The sequence below is a fragment of the Xenopus laevis genome, chromosome 3L, assembly GCF_017654675.1.
Source record: "Xenopus laevis strain J_2021 chromosome 3L, Xenopus_laevis_v10.1, whole genome shotgun sequence".
NCBI lineage: Eukaryota > Metazoa > Chordata > Amphibia > Anura > Pipidae > Xenopus > Xenopus laevis.
Genome location: NC_054375.1, coordinates 132449462 through 132470669, shown reverse-complemented (window position 1 = coordinate 132470669; position 21208 = coordinate 132449462). Strand labels below are relative to the sequence as shown.

General features: G+C 39.3%; 1 protein-coding gene across 1 annotated transcript in view; it reads right to left on the bottom strand.

Moving 5' to 3' along the window:
* Positions 1-5944, bottom strand: part of LOC108711554 (calsenilin) — a 63939-nt gene extending 57995 nt beyond the window's left edge. The window contains exon 1 of the mRNA XM_018253426.2: positions 5841-5944. Coding sequence (XP_018108915.1) covers positions 5841-5846 — 6 coding nt within the window. The 5' untranslated portion in view covers positions 5847-5944. The remainder of the gene's footprint in view (positions 1-5840) is intronic.
* Between the last annotated feature and the right edge of the window lie 15264 nt (positions 5945-21208).

The following is a 21208-nucleotide window of genomic DNA, read 5'->3' as shown; positions in this document are numbered from 1 at the left end:
CCCAGGCAAAATTGACCATGTAACAAGCTGTGCTGGCTTCCAGAACCTTATATATATATATATATATATATATATATATATATATATATATATATATATATATATATATATATATATATATATATATATATATATATATATATATATATATATATATATATAGACAAATACAAGATTCCTCTGCACTCAACCCATTATCAATATATTTAAGACAGCGACAATTTGTGCATACTGCTACTGAAAAATGCCTTACCCTTTAAACAAAACAGGGATTGTTTGTCCATATATTGCAATATATTTAAGCTGGCCAACTACGTCAAAGTCATCCCATATCTGGCCAGTCCTATGCTCAATCCCCATCTGATTCATTAAGAATTCTATGGTTTAATTATACATTTTATAAAAGGGACGAATACGTTTTACCTGCAACTTACTAGCTGCTTTCAAAGTAAAACTCCCAAACTTGGCTGCCCTTTTATTAGACACCAGTGGGATCACCTGACTATAGTTGGAGGGGGTGGGAGCTACAACATGGAGCTGGTCACTGCTTCTGTATAACTATAACAAACAAGGGAAAGTTGTGCTCACCACTAGTTTTTAAAATCATTAGGCGGGGGTGCAATGAGGGTGTGACCACAAAAAACATATAGATAAATACAAGATTCCTCTGCACTCAACCCATTATCAATATATTTAAGACAGAGACATTTTGTGCATACTGCTACTGAAAAATGCCTTACCCTTTAAACAAAACAGGGATTGTTTGTCCATATATTGCAATATATTTAAGCTGGCCAACTACGTCAAAGTCATCCCATATCTGGCCAGTCCTACGCTCAATCCCCATCTGATTCATTAAGAATTCTATGGTTTAATTATACATTTTATAAAAAATGTATAATGAAGCAATAGAATTCTTAATGAATCAGATAAAATTGAGCATAGGACTGGCCAGATGTGGGATGACTTTGACGTAGTTGGCCAGCTTAAATATATTGCAATATATGGACAAACAATCCCTGTTTTGTTTAAAGGGTAAGGCATTTTTCAGTAGCAGTATGCACAAAATGTCTCTGTCTTAAATATATTGATAATGGGTTGAGTGCAGAGGAATCTTGTATTTGTCTATATGTTTTTTGTGGTCACACCCTCATTGCACCCCCGCCTAATGATTTTAAAAACTAGTGGTGAGCACAACTTTCCCTTGTTTGTTATAGTTATACAGAAGCAGTGACCAGCTCCATGTTGTAGCTCCCACCCCCTCCAACTATAGTCAGGTGATCCCACTGGTGTCTAATAAAAGGGCAGCCAAGTTTGGGAGCTTTACTTTGAAAGCAGCTAGTAAGTTGCAGGTAAAACGTATTCGTCCCTTTTATAAAATGTATAATTAAACCATAGAATTCTTAATGAATCAGATGAAAATTGAGCATAGGACTGGCCAGATATGGGATGACTTTGACGTAGTTGGCCAGCTTAAATATATTGCAATATATGGACAAACAATCCCTGTTTTGTTTAAAGGGTAAGGCATTTTTCAGTAGCAGTATGCACAAAATGTCTCTGTCTTAAATATATTGATAATGGGTTGAGTGCAGAGGAATCTTGTATTTGTCTATATGTATTTTGTGGTCACACCCTCATTGCACCCCCGCCTAATGTTTTTAAAAACTAGTGGTGAGCACAACTTTCCCTTGTTTGTTATATATATATATATATATATATATATATTTATATATATATATATATTTATACTTTCATATTTTTTGGCAAATTCACATTATTTTAAAAGAAATGGGAACTTGCTGGAGGGACTGTCTGTTCTATGCACTTTTTCTGTATTGGACTTGTTTTTCCAGCAGAGGGATAGAGGGGAGTATTACTGCACTGAGCTACTGAGCTTCTGAACTGAAGAATAAAATCAGGGACGTCAAACTTGACCCTCTGCCTGTTGTTGGTCTATTCTTTGTTTTGCATTGTGTGGGCTAGTGTAACTACAACTCCCACAGGCTACTGTGCAATAAAACAGGAAAAGAATGGGCGCCGTGAGGTTCTTGCAGTCAAACAGAATAAAACTTGTCAGAGACAAACGATCCACAGGGTTGTACTTACAAAGCCACAGAGGCCCAGCAGACAATCATGACGTGGTTACAACATGTCCCTCAGAGACATCACATTGGAACTCCCTGAGGCGATGGCGTCACACCAGGATAGATACACCCTCAGGATCTCAGCACCATGACCTGGATTCCACACGTTGGATCAGGGAACTCACTAGCCCTAATTGCTTATTAGACTGTGTCTCTATACTACAGGTCAGTCTTGCCTGAAGGGAGAGCTATCTCCCTGCTATCCCTCCTAGTTGGAGCCAAGCTGCTCTTGCTACTTAACCTGCCTATCTTACTCTCCTAGAGAGTACTATTACAGGTAGCATCCTATCTCTAGCTGGCCTCATTCACGGGGTCCCTGCTCCCCAACTTATCTCTCTAGAGGTACTGGTCCCTCTAGAGCACGTGGCTTTACTGGGTCTTGTTGCACCCAGGCTCACCGTAACATCCAGCTGGGTCAGCAACCAGAAGCCAAAAAGAAAGATCCACCCCTTCTCTCTCACTATACCAAAGTGTTACAGGATGTGGTCACAGCGCCTCCTGGCCAATAACTTGGGTATGCAAATTACAACTAGCTACATGGGCCTCTGCCCAGCAACTAGGGAGATCAGGAAGTGTATGGAATTAAAGCCATATGGGCATATTAACCCTATGGGTCCCTATAAACTTTTTTTGATTACAGGGATTATAGTTCTGATATTTAGGTATAGGATTTATTATTCAGAAACCCTATATCCAGAAAGTTCTGAATTTACATAGCATCCTGATTTACTTTTTCTCTGTAATAATAAAACGTTCTACTTAAAGGGGTTCACCTTTGAGATGACTTTTGGTATGCTGTAGAGAGTGATATTCTGAGACAATTTGCAATTGGTTTTCATTTTTTATTATGTGTTTTTTGAGTTATTTAGCTTTTTATTAAGCAATCTGGTTGCTAGGATCCAAATTACCCTAGCAACCATGCACTGATTTGAATAAGAGACTGAAATATTAATAGGGGAGGGTCTGAATAGAAAGATGAGTAATACAAAGTAGCAATAACAATACATTTGTAGCCTTACAGAACATTTGTTTTTTGGAGGGGGTCAGCGACGCCCATTTGAAAGCTGGAAAGAGTCAGATGAAAAAGGCAAATAATGATAAAACTATTAAAAATAAATAATAAAGACCAATTGAAAAGTTGCTTAGAATTGGCTTTTCTATATTATATTAAAAGTTACCTTAAAGGTGAACCACCCCTTTAAAGGAGAACTAAAGCTTAACTAATGAAGTAGGCTAGAAATGTTGTACATTATGTTTTGGGCGTCTGTACCAGTCCAAGGCAACCACAGCCTTTTAACAGTAAAGATCTGTGTGTCCAAAGATGCCCCAGTAGCTCCCCATGTTCTTTTCTGCTGATTCACTGCACATGCTCTGTGCTGCTGTCACTTACTGAGCTTAGGGACCCACTCACAATATACAGTACACATACAATAGAAATCTCGCAATATAAGGCTGATTAGTAATTAATACAGATAATTACTACATGGCAGCACAGACACCAGTGCAACTAGCATTAGAATTTAATAATCAACCTTGTAGCATCAGCTTATATTACAGACCAACCTTATTTTCTGCTTGGTAATTTGTGACGACCCCTAAGCTTAGCTTCTCAACAGCAAGAGTGTCGCAGACACTTTCCAAGATGGTGACCCCCTGTGACAAGTTTGAAGTCCTGGATCATTGCTGCTATTGACAAGCTGAAACTTTAGGCTGGTGCAATAAGTTCAGTATTAAAAACATGGAATTTTTAGTCATATTCATTAGTAGGGTTTAGTTCTCCTTTAATGGTAATTAAACTGCATAAATGCATATTGGTGGCAAAACCATCTTGATGGGTTTATTTAATGTTTATAGCATGGTTGTGCCTATAACAGAATTACTATAATCTGTAAAAAAAATCAGGTCCTAAGCATTCTGGATCATGGATCCTGTACAACATAAACACACCTACCCTGCCCAGCCTTTTACAGTTCTTACAGTAATGAAAGCCAAGACCCAGTCTGACCAGACATCTTCTAGGAACTTCTCCAGACTATAAAACCTCAGTCTGACCAAACGGCGTCCAAGAACCTGTCCTGTTCAACTCTTATGGCGGAATGTAATAAAGTTGTTAATCTTTGTACATATGTCAATACAAGTATGGAACCCCAGGGACCGTGGGACCTGCTGTTTTCCAGATAAGGGGTCTTCTTGACCTATCTGCTTTAACTACTCTACATAGTCAAATGAACCATACACATGCAGGCTGATACTGGCTCACACCTTGTACAATCTTGAACAAATTCACAGTTTTCTAACCCCATCTTTCTGATTGGTAGCTGATCCAGGATAGATACAAGGCTACAAAATCCCATTGGATGGGATGCGTTCTACTCCCCCAAGCTCTCATGGGGCAGGAATGCCCATATGATCTGATCATTAACCTATAACCCGCCATTTGTTTGAAAATAGCACTTTGTTAGACAAATATGTCTATATTTGTTGAGCTTAGCTGCTAATAACAGCAACAGGCAGCGGCATAACTAGAAGGTATAGGGGAAGGTATTCATTGAAACTATAGGAATAAGACATTTTCATAAACATATATTTAAACTGTTTTTAGTTAGATCCCCTGGCCCCCCCACAGCAGTTGGAGAATCTGCTTCCTCTACCCCTGGCAACAGGAGAAACCTTTTTTTTTTTTTACTATGAAAGTACCATTCAACATCAGAATATTCTGAGAAGTTCAAAAATATTAATTTTCAAACAAATCTTTGGGATTCATGGAGGGAAGGAGCAATATTTCTGTTGCATTTGTAAATAAACACATTAATAAGGATGTCAAATTCCTTAAATACTGAACTGCGCAAAAGTCTGCCATGAGAACCTGTCCCTGAAAGCTCAGCTCTGACAGCATTTGCCTGTGTTTTCAAAGTTTTTCATAAATTATCAAAACTCACTATATACAGTTCAGTAAAAGAGGACTGGCTCAATATGGTGCCAAGTGGAATGTTTCAAAATCCTAAATAGTGATGCATGGTAGGGAATTTCATTTTAAACCGTAATTTACCGGAATGGTCGTTATTGTGTCTCCGATAGGGCGAGTTTGCCTGGGAAGGTTGAGTGTGCATTGCTCATTAGTAGGACAGTAGGGACAGAGGAGTGGGACGGCTGAGTGCAGCAGCTGCTTCTGAAGACAATCTGCATTCCTGTGATCTTCATTTAATGGAGTCAGTGGGATACATGAAAATATATTCAGCTCAGAGAATAGGATGAGAGGAGTGAGCCAGGGAAACAAGGAGCAGAAAGTGAAATGGATCCTCAGATACAAATATGCAAGATAAAAGTCTAGATAGGAGGAAAGAACAGGTGCAAGCAACTGTCAGAAGGAAAAAAGTAGCAAACAAAGTAAAGGAAAGAATGGATCTAAAAAGGACAGAAGGTTAAAGGAATATGGCTTAGAAGAAGAGGATGGGAGGCAAATATCAGGACAGAGGGAAATGACTGGAGGACAGGTGAGCATTAAATAGGAAGCAGAGGGAAAAGGAGAGATAGGGACGTGAGTAGTGGGTGGAAGGAAATGAAACATAAAAAGGAAGGCAAGAGAACAAACAGAATGACAGGAAAGGAAAAGGGGTTGATGCTGTGGGTAGAGTCTTTTTGGGACGGAGGTGCAGGTAGTGACTCCCGCCAGCCCTAGGGTATCCCCCTTACCTGCATGGTGACTGGCTGTACAGCTGAGCAGGGGGTGCTGCTGACTTGCTGAGACTGGAAATGTGTGTGACAATGGGAACTCACAGCAGCATCTCTTCTCCTCCCAACCTCTTATCTCAGTCTCCAGAAGGAAAAAAAATCCTCTTGTTCATTAACTGTTTCCTGCCTGTCTCTTTCATCATGGCCAACCCTTCATCTCCTTGCTCTCACTTGCAGCTACACAGGTCAATATTTGCTAATGGACTAATTTTAACAGCTTGCTTTGGCAATATGCTAAGCCCCATTAACCCCCTCTTGAGCTTCACCAGGGAATGGGGTGCTATAAACCCCCATAGAAGCACTAGCCTTTTCCATTTACACTGCACAAATGTATGGGGCATTTGGCACCTACTAAAGCAGCGGGTGCCCAATTCCATTAAAAAATTCCATTGATCTGTTTGATTATAAAATTAGAATTTTAAAATGAAAAAAAAAAATGCTTTAATTAATATTAACTAAAAAATAAACCGTGACCTTGTTGGTGCAAATAATCCACCATCATGGTAAAGTGCTCTGTACTGTGATATAACATTTTATTTTGGAAAAAAAATTAATAAATTAAAAAAATAATAAATCCCTGTACCAGTTGATACAGGGGAACTCTTCCCCCCCCCCCCAAAAAAGGGGAATTTATTTTAGGCAGCCAACAGACTATCACAATAGAAAATTAACAGATAATCTGCAGCATCCTACACCCACCCCCACATCTCCATGGTAACAGAACCCATGTATCGAGGCCCACACATATAGAGAGGGGGCCATAATGTGCAAAATACTTTATTAACCCAAACCCAACCATGTACGCACAGGGAGCACCCGGCGCAGGCAGTGCTTCATAGCGAGCTATTTTTATTGCTGTAAAAGAGGCAAAAATAGATAAAGTTCTGAAAGCAGAGTAACACAATTCACACTAACACATACACATAGAGAGTGGAGGAGTGCTTTACTCTCCATAGTCCCTACAGAGCATAGAGGAGAAAGTAGATGGGATGATAGGAACTTTGCACATTAAGCACATGAATACCGGAGGAAAAGCTGATGCAGACAGAAAGGCGTGACCCTAAATCCCCAGGGGGCAGACATTGTGGAGGAGGATTGAGAAAAACTGGTATAGATTCATGGAAAAGCAACACAGCAGAGATGGCTGGGAGAAGAAGAAAGCATGTTGAGCTGCGTAGGTTTGATACAATGCTTTGCTGAGTATAGTGTTGGGTATAGTTTATTATGTGCAGAGCTTTTCATTCTTTATTAGAGCTATTATGGCATTTTATGGGGGACTATTCCTACAAGGGACCTATTCCTGTCTAGGTGTCTAAGCAATATGATAAAGTTCTCCATCTGACTGACTGAGGGATATGGATTTCATAACTAACTAAATGAATAACTATGTATATCAGCATCAACTTGAAATATAAAATAGAATGACACACAAAGGGTCATTTACAACAACGGGTTTGCCGTTGCTTCTGACCAGTCTGCCCTGATGAATCATGTGCAAGTGCGTCTACTGATGCTGGGGAACCCTGGAACTGCTGCCACCCTAAATCTGATGGTCGTTTTAGGGTTCGCAGAGCATTTTGCATCAATAGGTGCACCAGACTTGTGCCAAAAGAATCACACACTAATGGTGTTTTAGAACTTCACAGCGGAAATGACATAATCCCCTCCATTGAGAACGCTTGGATCACAAGAATTTACAATTTATTACAGGAATTTCTACTGCAGAAGGATGTTTGGAGGTTGAGTGCATTGGCTTCTTGATATTGAGTTTGCAAATGAGCCAATATAGCTGTGATTTCTAGGATTTCTAGTAGGGTTCCTGCAGCCTGTACCAAATCAGGCATATGATTGCTGCATGAGCCAAAGAACTCCAGCATGGAGTAATTTCCAAGGCAGAAGATAAGCAATCAAACATAATCTACCCTTAACTCAAAGATTTAGGTGCAAGCTCTCATGTTGGTCCTTAACTTGCTGCAAAGATATCAATGGTATCCTAACTGTGCAACAGTGCAATCTTCCAGACTCTTTGAGACCAAAGATCTGGCATTATTAGTAGGTTTGTTAAAGGATACCTCACACCTAGGAATGTCAGATGGAGGTGTATTAGTAATAGGGCCTTTGCAACACACTTTTCCACCCAGATTTTGCACTTTGCATGTTACCTGTAACTTCTTAAACGAGGCTTATTATCATCACAAGCTCTATGCACTGAATGAATATACTATGAAATAATATTAATTATAATAGTTTACAAAGACAGTGCAGTTTCTAAACACAGAGGTGCAGTAATCAAACTGCAAATTTGCAGCAGACCTAGTAACCCATGGAAATTAATAGGTAACATTTACTGGTTGAAAGCAAATAATGGGGTTTATATATGTACAACACCCTGAGGGTTAGGCATTTCCAGATTGTCTGCCTTGTTCAATAAAGAAGTGATTTGTTTTTGAGAAACATAAATCAAGCCAGGATCCACTTGAGAGTAAGGTGCTTAAAGGGATACTGTCATGGGAAAAACATTTTTTTACAAAATGAATCAGTTAATAGTGCTGCTCCAGCAGAATTCTGCACTGGAACCCATTTCTCAAAAGAGCAAACAGATTTTTTTATATTCAATTTTGAAATCTGACATGGGGCTAGACATATTGTCAGTTTCCCAGCTGCCCCAAGTCATGTGACTTGTGCTCTGATAAACTTCAATCACTCTTTACTGCTGTACTGCAAGTTGGACTGATATCACCCCCCTCCCTTTTCCCCCCCAGCAGCCAAACAAAAGAACAATGGGAAGGTAACCAGATAAACAGCTCCCTAACACAAGATAACAGCTGCCTGGTAGATCTAAGAACAACACTCAATAGTAAAATCCCATGTCTCACTGAGACACATTCCGTTACATTGAGAAGGAAAAACAGCAGCCTGCCAGAAAGCATTTCTCACCTAAAGTGCAGGCACAAGTCACATGACCAGGGCAGCTGGGAAATTGACAAAATGTCTAGCCCCATGTCAGATTTCAAAATTGAATATAAAATAATCTGTTTGCTCTTTTGAGAAATGGATTTCATTGCAGAATTCTGCTGGAGCAGCACTATTAACTGATGCGTTTTGAAAAAAACATGTTTTTCGATGACAGGATCCCTTTAAAGGGCCATTGCACACTGCTGGGAGTTGCAGGGAGTTGCACACAGACTAAGAGTATCTGGGGTACACTGGCAGCAAGTCACACTACTTAAATATATACCTTATTTCAGGTCCACCTACGGGTGTGCTATTTGTCTACTAACCCACATCAACCAATGAGCAGGTAGTATTTGAGCATTACCGGTTTGATAAATGAAATCTGATGGGTTGCTATGGTTTACCAGATGTTGGCAAACTTAAGACCTTTTATTACATCACCCCAAATATGTTTTGCGTATTCATATTTAGGTTGTCTAATAACTTTCCTGTGTAAAACCTCACCCTCCCATGGCACACAATTCATTGTTACATGGCTCCCCTAAATGGCACTCACTAGAAGCTGCTCTTTCTAGTTTGCTGTTTAAACGGCCTGTTAAATAATTGGAGTTAAAAACCCCAGGATTTTGAAACAGCAGGGGCTTAGACAGCTCTGCAATTATGTTAGCATATTGTTATATATTTAAAGGTTTTCTTCTAAAACTGGCATAATGAATGATAAGAGGATTCATGGTCTCACTTAGTGCATATGGTGCCATCTGTCTGCTCATTTGGAACAGGAGTCCAGAAGGCATACCCCTGTGGCACATGTGAGCAAACGGGTCACCTGGAAGCTCAAATTCAAAATCCAGAATTGCAGAGATTTGCAACCCAGGCAGGCGGACAATCACAAGAGCAGCTTGCTGTTAAACTGGTAAAGCTTAGATATGCTGGGGAGGTCGCCAATTGAGTGGCCCATCTATGGGCAGGACCAAATCAAGATGATCTGGTCAGCGGCCTGGAAGTCAAGGATTGGATCAAAATGGCTTGTGCAGGGGACAGCATCAACAGGATTTTTAAAACTGCTCAATGGATATCTGGATAACCTCCAGTCACATATTGTTGGACAGGCCATTGGAAGGGTCCCATATACTACATGTAACAATGGATAGAAATCTTGCCCATAGCAACTAATCAGACCTTTGCTTTTATTTTCTAACTTGTAGGTGTTTATATCTAATTGTTATGGGCAACATCTCCAGATATTTATCTCCAGTGTTAGCAAATATGCCCCTTGGTCTAAAGGGGCCAGTCCTTGTTTGGCCAGCTCTAGACAGGGTTGGTAGAACTGAGTATTGTGATGCATTGCAGTATAATTAAGGAGCTGGCTGGTTTTAGCTAGATTGACTACTGTGGGGCGATTTGCCAGATGGAGGGAAGATGTTGAAAGTACAATACCAAGAAGACTTGTGGTTCTAAATGGGACAATTGGTAGAACATCCCAACTGCTGGTGGCTGGAGTAAAACCAGAGCAGGCTTAGGCAGAGACCTCTATTAGGAAGAGGGAATATGAAAACTAAGAATGTTTGTAGGACTGAATAATTTGTGTCTTCCTGAATGCAGGATTTTGTATGTGAAGTATAGAGTAAAAAAATATGTTAGATGGGGCTGGGTCATGGCCGATAGAAGACTTGTTCCTGGTTACTCATACAATATTAGGCAGGCATTGAGAAACAAGCAAGCATAACGTGTGGCTAATACCTTTTATGAAGACTAAAGAATTCACATAGCACCGAGCTATGTGAATTTAATTTAATTTACAGAACAATCTCTATGGTCGCAGTGGATTGCACCTCAAGGGTATGGTGCACCCATGCAGGGCTGACAGCACTATTCCTTTTTCCAAACAGAGCACTTCATTATTTTCTTTTAGTTTTTGGAAGGCAATTGAATGTTAAACAGCTTTGAAGAATACTTATAACATCAACTCTGCCTTTGTGGTAGGTGAAAGCCCAGTGAAGAGTCCAGAGTGGCACTTAATGTGGGGTTGGCAAGTTCACAGATTGAGAAGTGACTATGGGTACATGTGTATGAAGGTGGTTGGAGAGAAAATAGGCAGCAAAGTGTCGTTTCTATGACTATAACAATGCTTAATAAGCTCAAACTGAGCTATTCATTGTTCATACCCTTTCTTTGAAAGTTGCAATTAAAAGAAGCATTATACACTTTTTAGAAGTCAAAGAGTTTGTCAGGCAAAATGGGGGACTGGAATTGTGATTTGGGAAAGTGAACTAGTGCTACTTGTCTCCGATCCCTTTACATCAATTGAAATGGAAAATATTTTGAGTTGCCAAACACAGGGGTTCATGAATGCATGTTAGGACATTTCAAGCACTTGCAGTGGGTGCGGTGTACAACCTGAGGCACTGGGAAGTCAACTGAATGGGTAACAATGTAGATCAAACAGTGGTACTTCTGAATTAAACAAGTTACTTAAGTTAGACTGGTAAGTTAGGGAGCACTGGCAGGCCACAACTGATTCCTATAAAGACAAGAATGTCTTGTATTTACCAGTAATGTACCCTCCCTATACCTAGTGCTGGATGCTCAATCTGGTGCCAGCCAAAACCAGGGGGCAAGTGCTATTTAAGTCAGAACTAATGCTTTTGCACCCATGAGTGCTCCAGGGTACAAGTAAATAATCCCTGAAGGCTTCCAGACTCACCACAAAAGCACTTCTAGGAGGGTGGTAGAAGCATACAAACAGTACAGAACTTTAACAAGAACAACAAATGAACAAAAAGAAAATAAGCGCTCCTCCAGATCACAGCAGTAACATTTTTAATTTAATTTAAATTATTTTAAATCTTCTTTAAAAAGATGGATCAGATACCTTATGGGAAAACATTACCATGATGTATACGATCAGCTGACGCGTTTCATGTCTCTCTTTGGCACTTCATCAGAGGTCAGAGGTTATCAAGCAGAACAAGGTAATTAGTTCAAACAGCATTAAAAGCTTTCCCAAAACCGACCTTCTCCTAATACATAATCAATAAGGGGCTATGGCTCAGGGAAACTGAGAGCCTCATCCTGTTAACCATTTAAAGCTCAAAGGTGCCAAACAGTGTCAAACTGGGGCAATGGTGACCTACCAGGCTGCGACTTGAAGGGCCTTCTCCTCACAATCCCCAGGCCCCCGCCTCCAGATATAAGCACCCCACGCCGTTAAAGTTTCGGCTCCGTACTTTAATGTTTGATGCAACAGTTCAGGCAGGGCAGTGGGTCTGGGTCAGGGAGGCCCATGAGGTCCAGCGCCCACTGGGTTTTCTCCCAGTATCCCACTGGCCCAGTCCAACCCTGGTGCCAAATTATTTAAACACAGTACTGGTTCTGTCCTGGGCCAATTGTTAAAAAAATTTGTGCAGCAATGCAAAACAAGTTGCAAGGTTTATGCTAATGTATACATTTATTGTTAGTAGTGCCATCAAAACACTATGTATGCCTTGGCCCCTTTGCCGTAGAGAGGTAAGCATGTAGAAACTTACATAGTACCATATTAAGTTAGGTTGAAAAAAGACACACATCCATCAGGTTCAACCTTAAGTCTGTATATTACCTACCTAACTGCTAGATGATCCAGAGGAAGGCAAGAAATCCAATTTAAAGTCTTTCCAATTTGCCTCAGAGGGGGAAAAAAATCCCTTCCTGACTCCAAGATGGCCCTGGATCAACTTATACTATGAGCTATCTTCCATAACCCTGTATTCCCTCACTTGCTAAAAAGCCACCCAACCCCTTCTTAAAGCTATCTAATGTATCAGCCTGTACCACTGATTCAGGGAGAGAATTCCACAGCTCTCCCTGTAACAAACCCCTTCCCAATATTTAGACGGAACCTCTTTTCTTCTAATCGCAATGGGTGCCCTCTTGTCACAGAATCTTTGTAGAAGTTAAGCCAATAGAAAATAAATGTCCATTAAGGAAAACCCTATTAGAATAAAGGTATACTGGTCCTTTAACTGACATTTTTGTCTTGGCTAGTTTATGCACCGACTAGGGAAAAAAATATTTTCCAGCTCATGTAATCATGCATAATGCAAAACTCGCCACTCATGTGGATGAGCATATGGCAGTAGCTATGAAAAAGGGCCTCCTTTGGGGTTTATGGCATAAAATCAAATTTATATGAGAGACAAAAAATTCTGTAATGTGCAAAGTAGAGCAAGATTTCCGTTTGGGCTCTCCCCCCTCAAAGAACTGCATAAGCAACAAAGTCCTCACCGTTAGGGATACACTGGTCAAACATTTTACTCCTTCAGTACAGGTATTGCCATACCTCCCAACTGTCCCTTTTCGGAGGGACAGTCCCTCTTTTGACAGCTCAACCCGCAGTCCCTCATTTGTACTGAAAAGTCCCTCTTTTCTCTGCACCGAACAGCCAGAAAAAGAAAGTTTCTCACTTAATTGGCTTTTAGCAGAGAGCCCAGAACAGCTAACAGGTACAAATAAGATACTTTGTAACAATTTTGAGACACAAAAACACAGATTAGATTAGGAGAAATATTTTCAAACTTTCATAACCTGCCAAATTTTGTAAAACAAAGATGGTAATTAGGGGGTGTGGCCACATAAAGGGGTGTGCGGGAAAAAATTTTTTGTCCCTCTTTTTACTTCCAAAATGTTGGGAGGTATGGTATTGCATCAGAAATGCGTTATCCAGAAACCTCCAAATTGTTGGAAGGCCATCTCCCACAGATGAAATAATTGAGATTTTACATGTCTCTGTAATAAAGAAACAGCACCTTGTACAGGTATCGGACCTGTTATCCAGAATGCTCGGGACCTGGGTTATACCGAATAATGATCTTCATACCTTAAGTCTACTAGAAAATCATGTAGACATGAAATAAACCCAATAGGCTGATTTTGCTTCCAATAAGGATTAATTATATCTTAGTTGGGATCAAGTGCAAGGTTCTATTTATTTTTAAAGAGAAAAAGAAAATTATTTTTTAAAAAGTTGGATTATTTGATTAGAAATGGAGTCAATTATTAGCTTTCTGGTTAACAGGTTCCCGGAAAACGGATACCTGTACAATAAAATTAAGAAAAAGGCAAATAAAGCAAAAGCTATAAAAAATGAAGGCCAATTGAAAAGTTGCTTAAAATTAACCATTGTGTAACATACTAAAAGTTAGCTTGAAGGTGAACCCCCCCTTTAATGACCATAAATTATTTTTACTGTCCATTACACCAACGCAAGAGCAGAGCACATGAGCAAATTTTTTCGCCAGCCATGGATTTTGCAGTGAAATTCCACATTTCGCCATCTGACAATTTTTTCACAAAACTGCGGGAAAAATTTGCCGCAACAAAAAACTTGCCAAGACAAATATTTTGCAGAAAAAAAGCCGCCATAAGAAAAAAACTCCCATTGACTTAAATGCATTTGGGCAAAAAAGTAATTGAGACAAAAAAAAGTCACCAAAAGAAAAAACGCCCATTAAAGGAAAACTATACCTCAAAAAAACTTAGATTTTTCAAATTCCACCAATTGTCTCCAAACATGTTTTAGGAGGTCCCCCATAGGCTAAAACATCAATTTGGCAGGTTTTAAATGGCGAATAGTCGAAGTCGAATTTTTAAAGAGACACTACATGATAAATTTCGATATTTGAATTTTGATTTTTTTTCAAATTCGAATCCAATTTGGACTATTCCCTAGTTGAAGTACACAAAAAAAAGCTTGAAACTCAAACTTTTTTCATTCGAAAATTCACCTCGACCTTTGATAAATCTGCCCCTAACTGTAACAGGAAGAATTGTGGAAGCAAAAGACAGAACTCTGTCTGTTAATTGGCTCATGTGACCTATCAAGTATAGTTTGTTTGGTATGTATGTTTGCACAGTGAATCATACAATCCCAGGGGGCGGCCCTTGTTTTTTAAAATGGCAATTTTCTATTTATGATTACCCAATGGCACAAACTACTAAAAAAGTATATTATTATGAAAATGGTTTATTTACATGAAGCAGGGTTTTACATATGAGCTGTTTAAAGCCATATATCTTTATAGAGATCTACATTGTTTGAGGGGTATAGTTTTCCTTTAACTTTAATGCATTTGGAGCGAGAAAAATTCTTGCGTGCGTAACTTTGGACGCCTATTGTGTTTCACGAATTTTTCGCCGTTTCACTAACTGTTTTGCAGTTTCGAGAATTTTTGGACGAAATGGGACAGATTTGCTCATCACTAGTTGGCACATTAAGGCAGCACTTAAGGGGGTGGCCTAGGGACCGAGCACCAAGCATAAACAGGCTCGGTCTTATTGTTATGGAGAAAAGCAAGGCAGTTAAACATGAAGACTTGGATGATTAAATAGGACACAATGGGAAATAACTGGATTCTGAATCATAGATCCCACACCTCATTAACAATGGAAATATTTCATAATGGAAACATTAGTATATACATATGGCTGTGCTAGACTATTGCAAAACAATCAAAGAATTCATCTAAATTGCAGCAGCAGGTCATTTATTTTGGTACAGTATTCAAATACATTTTTTGGGGGGTAAAGAAAAAGTCTTATTGTTGAACTCCTCCCTTAATTGTTTGGAGCAATGCTAATCAGCCATTGGAATTTAATGTGGAATTAATAACAGGAGACGCCAAGAGAGTAATTAGCAAAGTCTTTAATAGTGTGTCTGAAAGCTCAGATTTATCATCAGACCATTGTGTGCAGTTTTACACAACTGTATTAACTTCAGACCCTTTCTGTATTTTAGTTCCATTAATATTATGATTTGCCATCGGGGTGTACAATGGTTATGGCATCCTAAGGGTTTCTTTGTATTCTGTATGTATTCTGTATGTATTTAGCGAATAAATGTGCGAAACTCACGTGAAAATTTACCGGTGTAGTCGCTTGCGTCAAAGTCGCTGTGTGTTAACAGTATTCGGAAGCCCATTGACTTTAATGCTGGCGTCAAAATTGACCCTGGCATCAATTTTTGTGTTTTACTTTATTTTTGCTATTTTTTGTCGTTTCGTGAATTTAGTGGCAAATTCGCAATTTTCTGCGAATCAGGAGAAATTCGCCCATCACTACATGTATTCTATATGTATTCTGTACAATCTGTACATGGATTTTAGCAAACTTTCCCTTTCCTGCTGAATATCTATAATATATTTTTGTGGTGTTGTGAAGTATCTGGAACCTGGTTGCAGAGGGATTTTTGTTCTTTCTCTTCTTGGCTTGGTTTTTATGCATAACGGTGGATTTGGGCTTTCTGTAGAACCTACTACTGGCCTTCTAGAACTTAAGGTAGCCATAAACAATTTCAATCTTTCTTGGAAAAGATCTTTCTAAGAAAGATCCTTCATTTCAATACACACGAGTAGAGCTGAATCGTCAGATATTCAGGTAGAAACAATAGAGTTCTACCTGTATCTGATGATTCAGCACTTACAGTGGGCGATGTTTGGGTGCCCTCAAAGATGCCCGATAAAAATTTTCCGCCTGGGCCACCGAGGAGCCAAACGATATCCGTTACCGGTCGGCTTGTCTCCCGCCATACACTCAACGAATATCGTACAAAAGTTTCCTGCGATGATATCTGTGCGTCTATAGCCACAGGGTTGTCTTGGCAGTTCCCCCAAACCTGAAGGCTCAGCTGGAATAAACAGAGACCAGAATTTGTGTAGTTTTAGAGGTTTATGAATGCCATATAAATGATAAAAAGATCCGAATAAAAAAAACAAGAACTAAAAAAAAAACGCTGAATAATCTACAAAAGATACAAATAAAAACCCTAAAAATGTTAGTTTTTTGAGCAATAACTAGCAAAAAAAATATCCAAATACCTCTAAAAGTCTGAATTGATTTAAAATGGTACAATTGGATCAGCCATTGACTATACTCAACTGCTTTGACTTGACAAAGTTTTGTATTAGAGTTCTTTTTTTAATGGATTTTACACTTTATAAATCTCAAACTCATTAGAGAAATGAAAAAGAAGCATTAATTAACAATGAAAAACTTGTATGTTAATAAATAGTCTCCTTAGTGAACTTCTGGCCAGTTTGACTTAAAATGTGGTAACTGGTGGAGAACGAAGGTTTAGAGAGGCTTCTAATATCCTTATAATTAACAATAAGGGGTTATATTTGGAGGGAGAACATTAATAAAATGAATCCATAGAAATGCAAATACAGGTATGGGATCCGTTATCTGAAAACTCGCTATCCCGAAAGGTCCGAATTACAGAATACCCGACTCCCATAGACTGCGTCATCCAAATATTCAAAATTTTTAAAAATGATTTCCTTTTTGTAATAATAAAACAGTACCTTGCACTTGATCCAAACTGAGATATAATGAATCCTTATTGGATACAAAACCAGCCTATTGGGTTTATTTAATGTTTACATGATTTTCTAGTAGACTTAAGGTACAGAATGATCCATTATCTGGAATATCCCAGGTCCTGAGCATTCTGGATAACAGGTCTCATACCTATATAAACAAATATATACAGTAATTATAAATGTACTTTTGCTTAAGATATTCCCTATTGGGTCCCTTTGCAATGGATGCAGGACACACAAATGACATTTCATAAAACCGGGGTAAATTTGACGGGTGTAGCAACCAATCAGAATTTCGGTCATTGCAGTTGGCTCACTAAAACCCACCATGTTGGTATGGGTTATAACTCTGGACTAAAATTACTTTTCCCCATGATAGAAAAGAATGATTGGTTTGAGCTCAATAAAATGCGGATTTCATTCACTAGTTAGTACAGTTATGGGACCTGTTATCCAGAATGCTCGGGACCTGGGGTTTTCCAGATAATGGATCCCATACTTGTACTTCTTATAGGCTCACAGCCAACCCAGGTTTTTATTTCTGTGCTGGGATAGAGATACACCACATTTATACAACAAGGCAACACTTAGCTTCCCTTGCACATTATTTGTATCTCGCACAATGCACCAGCAATAAATAAGTTAACGATGAAACAGAGAGCTTTCTGGAACCTCATAGTTTTACCATAGTAACGCCAATTAAATGGAAATCTAAAGACAGTTGACCATGTAGGTCAGTGACAAGCCATAGCAGAGGAATGATTTTTTTTTTTTAGTTACGTATGTGTCACTGGGAAGCTAAATTGGGAAGATGTCAATGATTTAATTATGAGGCAAGGAAATATATTACTGTATATACATATATATTTCATAAATGTGTAACAAAATCTAACGGAATGTATTTAAAACCAGTGCCTTGTGCGTGTGATGTTTGATCATAGAGTTAGAACACCAGGGGGTTTATTTAAAGAGAGACTCTACCTGAAATTTTAATTTTGTTCATTTGTGTCAGACAGTAATAGGATAGAAAATGATGGGGGCAGGATTGATTATTTCATGGCTTTGTCACTACAAGAGAAGGGCTAGTGCCTATATCTGCTGAGATGTGTTCCATGGACCTCAAAGCAGGACAGCCCCTACTGAACATAAATAGACAAATGTATTGGCGTTGTCACCTGTGTTCAGACAAGCAGGCATTGGCCAAGAGTAAAATATAGAGAAAAAGAATGTTCTTTGTCATGTAAATTTTTTGTTTTATTTAATCAGTGCTGCCAACTTCTGTGGTCTTGAGGGCTGGAATTTTTTTCTGTGGTGGAGGGCCAATAATGGAAGTCAGTGTTAGCCACTCCCCATTTTAAACCACACCCACTTTAAACCACACCCACATTATCACAAGAACATTTAAGACCATGTCCACTTTAATGATGGTAGCACACACAAAAAAACAAATGGTTGGTGCTCACTGCAGGGATATCACTCATCATTGATATGGGAAAACAGTTTATTGAGTCATATTAAAACATAAGCTTAAAGGAACAATAACACCAAAAAATGAAAGTGTTTTAAAGTAAAGAAAATATAATGTACTGTTGCACTGCACTGGTATAGCGGGTGTATTTTCTTCAGAAACATGTCTATAGTTCATATAAACAAGCTGCTGTGTAGCCATGGCAGTAACCAGGTCCGACTGGCAATCTGTGGGTTCTAGCAAATGCCAGAGGGGCTGCTGTAAGTTGCCATAGACACTCACTATTTAGTGGGCTGGTGGGGGGCTGTTTGGGCCTTTGTGAACTGAAAATGCCAGGGCCTACTTTGAATTCCGGTCCAGAACTGGGGCAACCATTCAAGCTGTAAAAAAGGACAGGATACACTGCAGATAACAGATAAGCTTTATAGTATACAATGGGATTCCTCAGAACTTATCTGTTATCTCATGTGCTTAAATGTCTGTCCCCATGGCTACACAGCAGCTTGTTTATATAAACTATAGTTGTGTTTCTGAAGCAAACAGATCAGTTTTACCAGTGCAGGGGATCATACTATCATTCCTTTAAGACACTTTCATTTTTTGGTGTTACTGTTCCTTTAAAGCCATATGGATCCTCTTCCCCTGTGGGTAACACAGCAAAGGAGTAATTTCCTAGTCAGGCATCTAAGTGTTATCTTGGGTCGGATCCCTTGAAGCATTGAATGTTGTGGTGAAACAGCACCTGGTGCTATTCATAAAAAAGCTTGAAGAATTCGTATTTGTGTGAATTGAGCAGTTATTAGTTGAACCAAATACAATTTACAGGCACATTTACAATATTCTATCAACCTGACCAATATTCTACCATCTCAGACAGTACAAATGAGACTCCTGTCCATGTTGTTACTAATAAGGAAGAAAAGAATAACAGAAAGATGTATGTGATAATTTGGCTGCTCTTGCCCATGTGCAGAAGAATGTCTGCCCAGAAGGTTGTTTGTTTGGGACACAAGATGTGTCTCTTCTTGTGCCATGTTTTTCAAAAAATTCTGCAGAAGAACAGAGACCATATGGATGGGCATGTAAAGAAGCATATAAATTCTTCATCCTGTTTTGTTATCACAGGATACGCTAATTTATATACACGGTTCATACTGTTCCTCCTTGATTAGACATGTTTAGATTAATTATAGGAAGGAGGAAACTAGCTGCAATTTTCTTTCAATTGTTTCCTTACCATAAAAACACACACACAAAGGTATTTAGCAAGTTCTGTCTTTCCAGCTACTCCTCTGTATTTGTCATTTGGGCCTGGGGAGCTCCCATCATATTAAGTCACGGGTGGTATGATTGCCCATGGGTACATCAGTGACATTCACATGCCAATTGCACAATTCCTCCTGGCGTGTCAAATGTCATTTTCCTCCAACACAGGACCCAATACATAATATTGCACTGACACGCGATGACAGGGAAATTTCCTAATATGCAACATGATTCCTGTGATTTGTTCTTCTGCACACAGTAATGTCTGAGCATGCGTTTGAGAATGAAATTTAATTACGTAAGGCTCTAGCAAAACGAGCAGCACCATTACTCGAACTATGAGCTTTACCCCAATAATTGCTCCGGATGAGACCTATACTTCTCAGTGAGTGAGGCAGGGTATAATACACTGTAAGAAAATAAGCACCAGTGGTTCTTTGAACAATAACCAGAATTGATTTATTTAGAACAAACCTACAATGGAGAATATACCAATGGTACAGAACACAGACATTGATTAGTCAGTACAACTTACAATAAAGATTGTCATCAGAATAATCCCGCTATAAAGCTTGAGAGAGGGGTAACATGCAGTTCTCCCAGAGTGTCTCCTGTTTCCTCGAGGGACAAATTCTATGTGGACCCCAGGTGGGAGTCTATCTAATCTCTATAACCTGTCTCTGGTTCTCTGACTAGGCAACAATGCCCTTGGGAATCAAATTCCTTCTATACTGTTATGAGCTTCTCATATAGGTAGCCCTATCTAGCTCTCCTAGAGACACCTGTAACAGGAGCTGACTAATACTCACTGCAACCTATGCTCAGCTGGGGTTCCACTTCTCTCCCTTCCCTTGGGGAAGCTGCCGGCAAAAAGCCCCAAGACAGCATGGCTCATTCAATATATATTATTGCACAGTGCCAGTGGCCAAACTCAGGATGGCTAGTTGTCATGCTTTGACCCAGATATGGAAGACTTACTCCCTACCTCCCTGTAGTGGCCAAACCTTAGGCATATGCACAGTAAACAAGGACATATTTATCAGTCCCTACATTTAAATAATGTAAATATATGTCTCTGCTGACCAGTCAAGCTCCCCCACTTCCAACTCAGCAAAATGATTTGGTATGGACCATACATTGACCATGGGGGCACTGTCGGGTGGAAAAAGGAAAAATTCTTCCCAAAACTCTTCCCACAATCTCGGAATTGTCAGGAATATCATTGTACGGTCACGTGGCACCTATGCTGCCAATGATGGATGATGCCTTAAAGAGATACTGACACC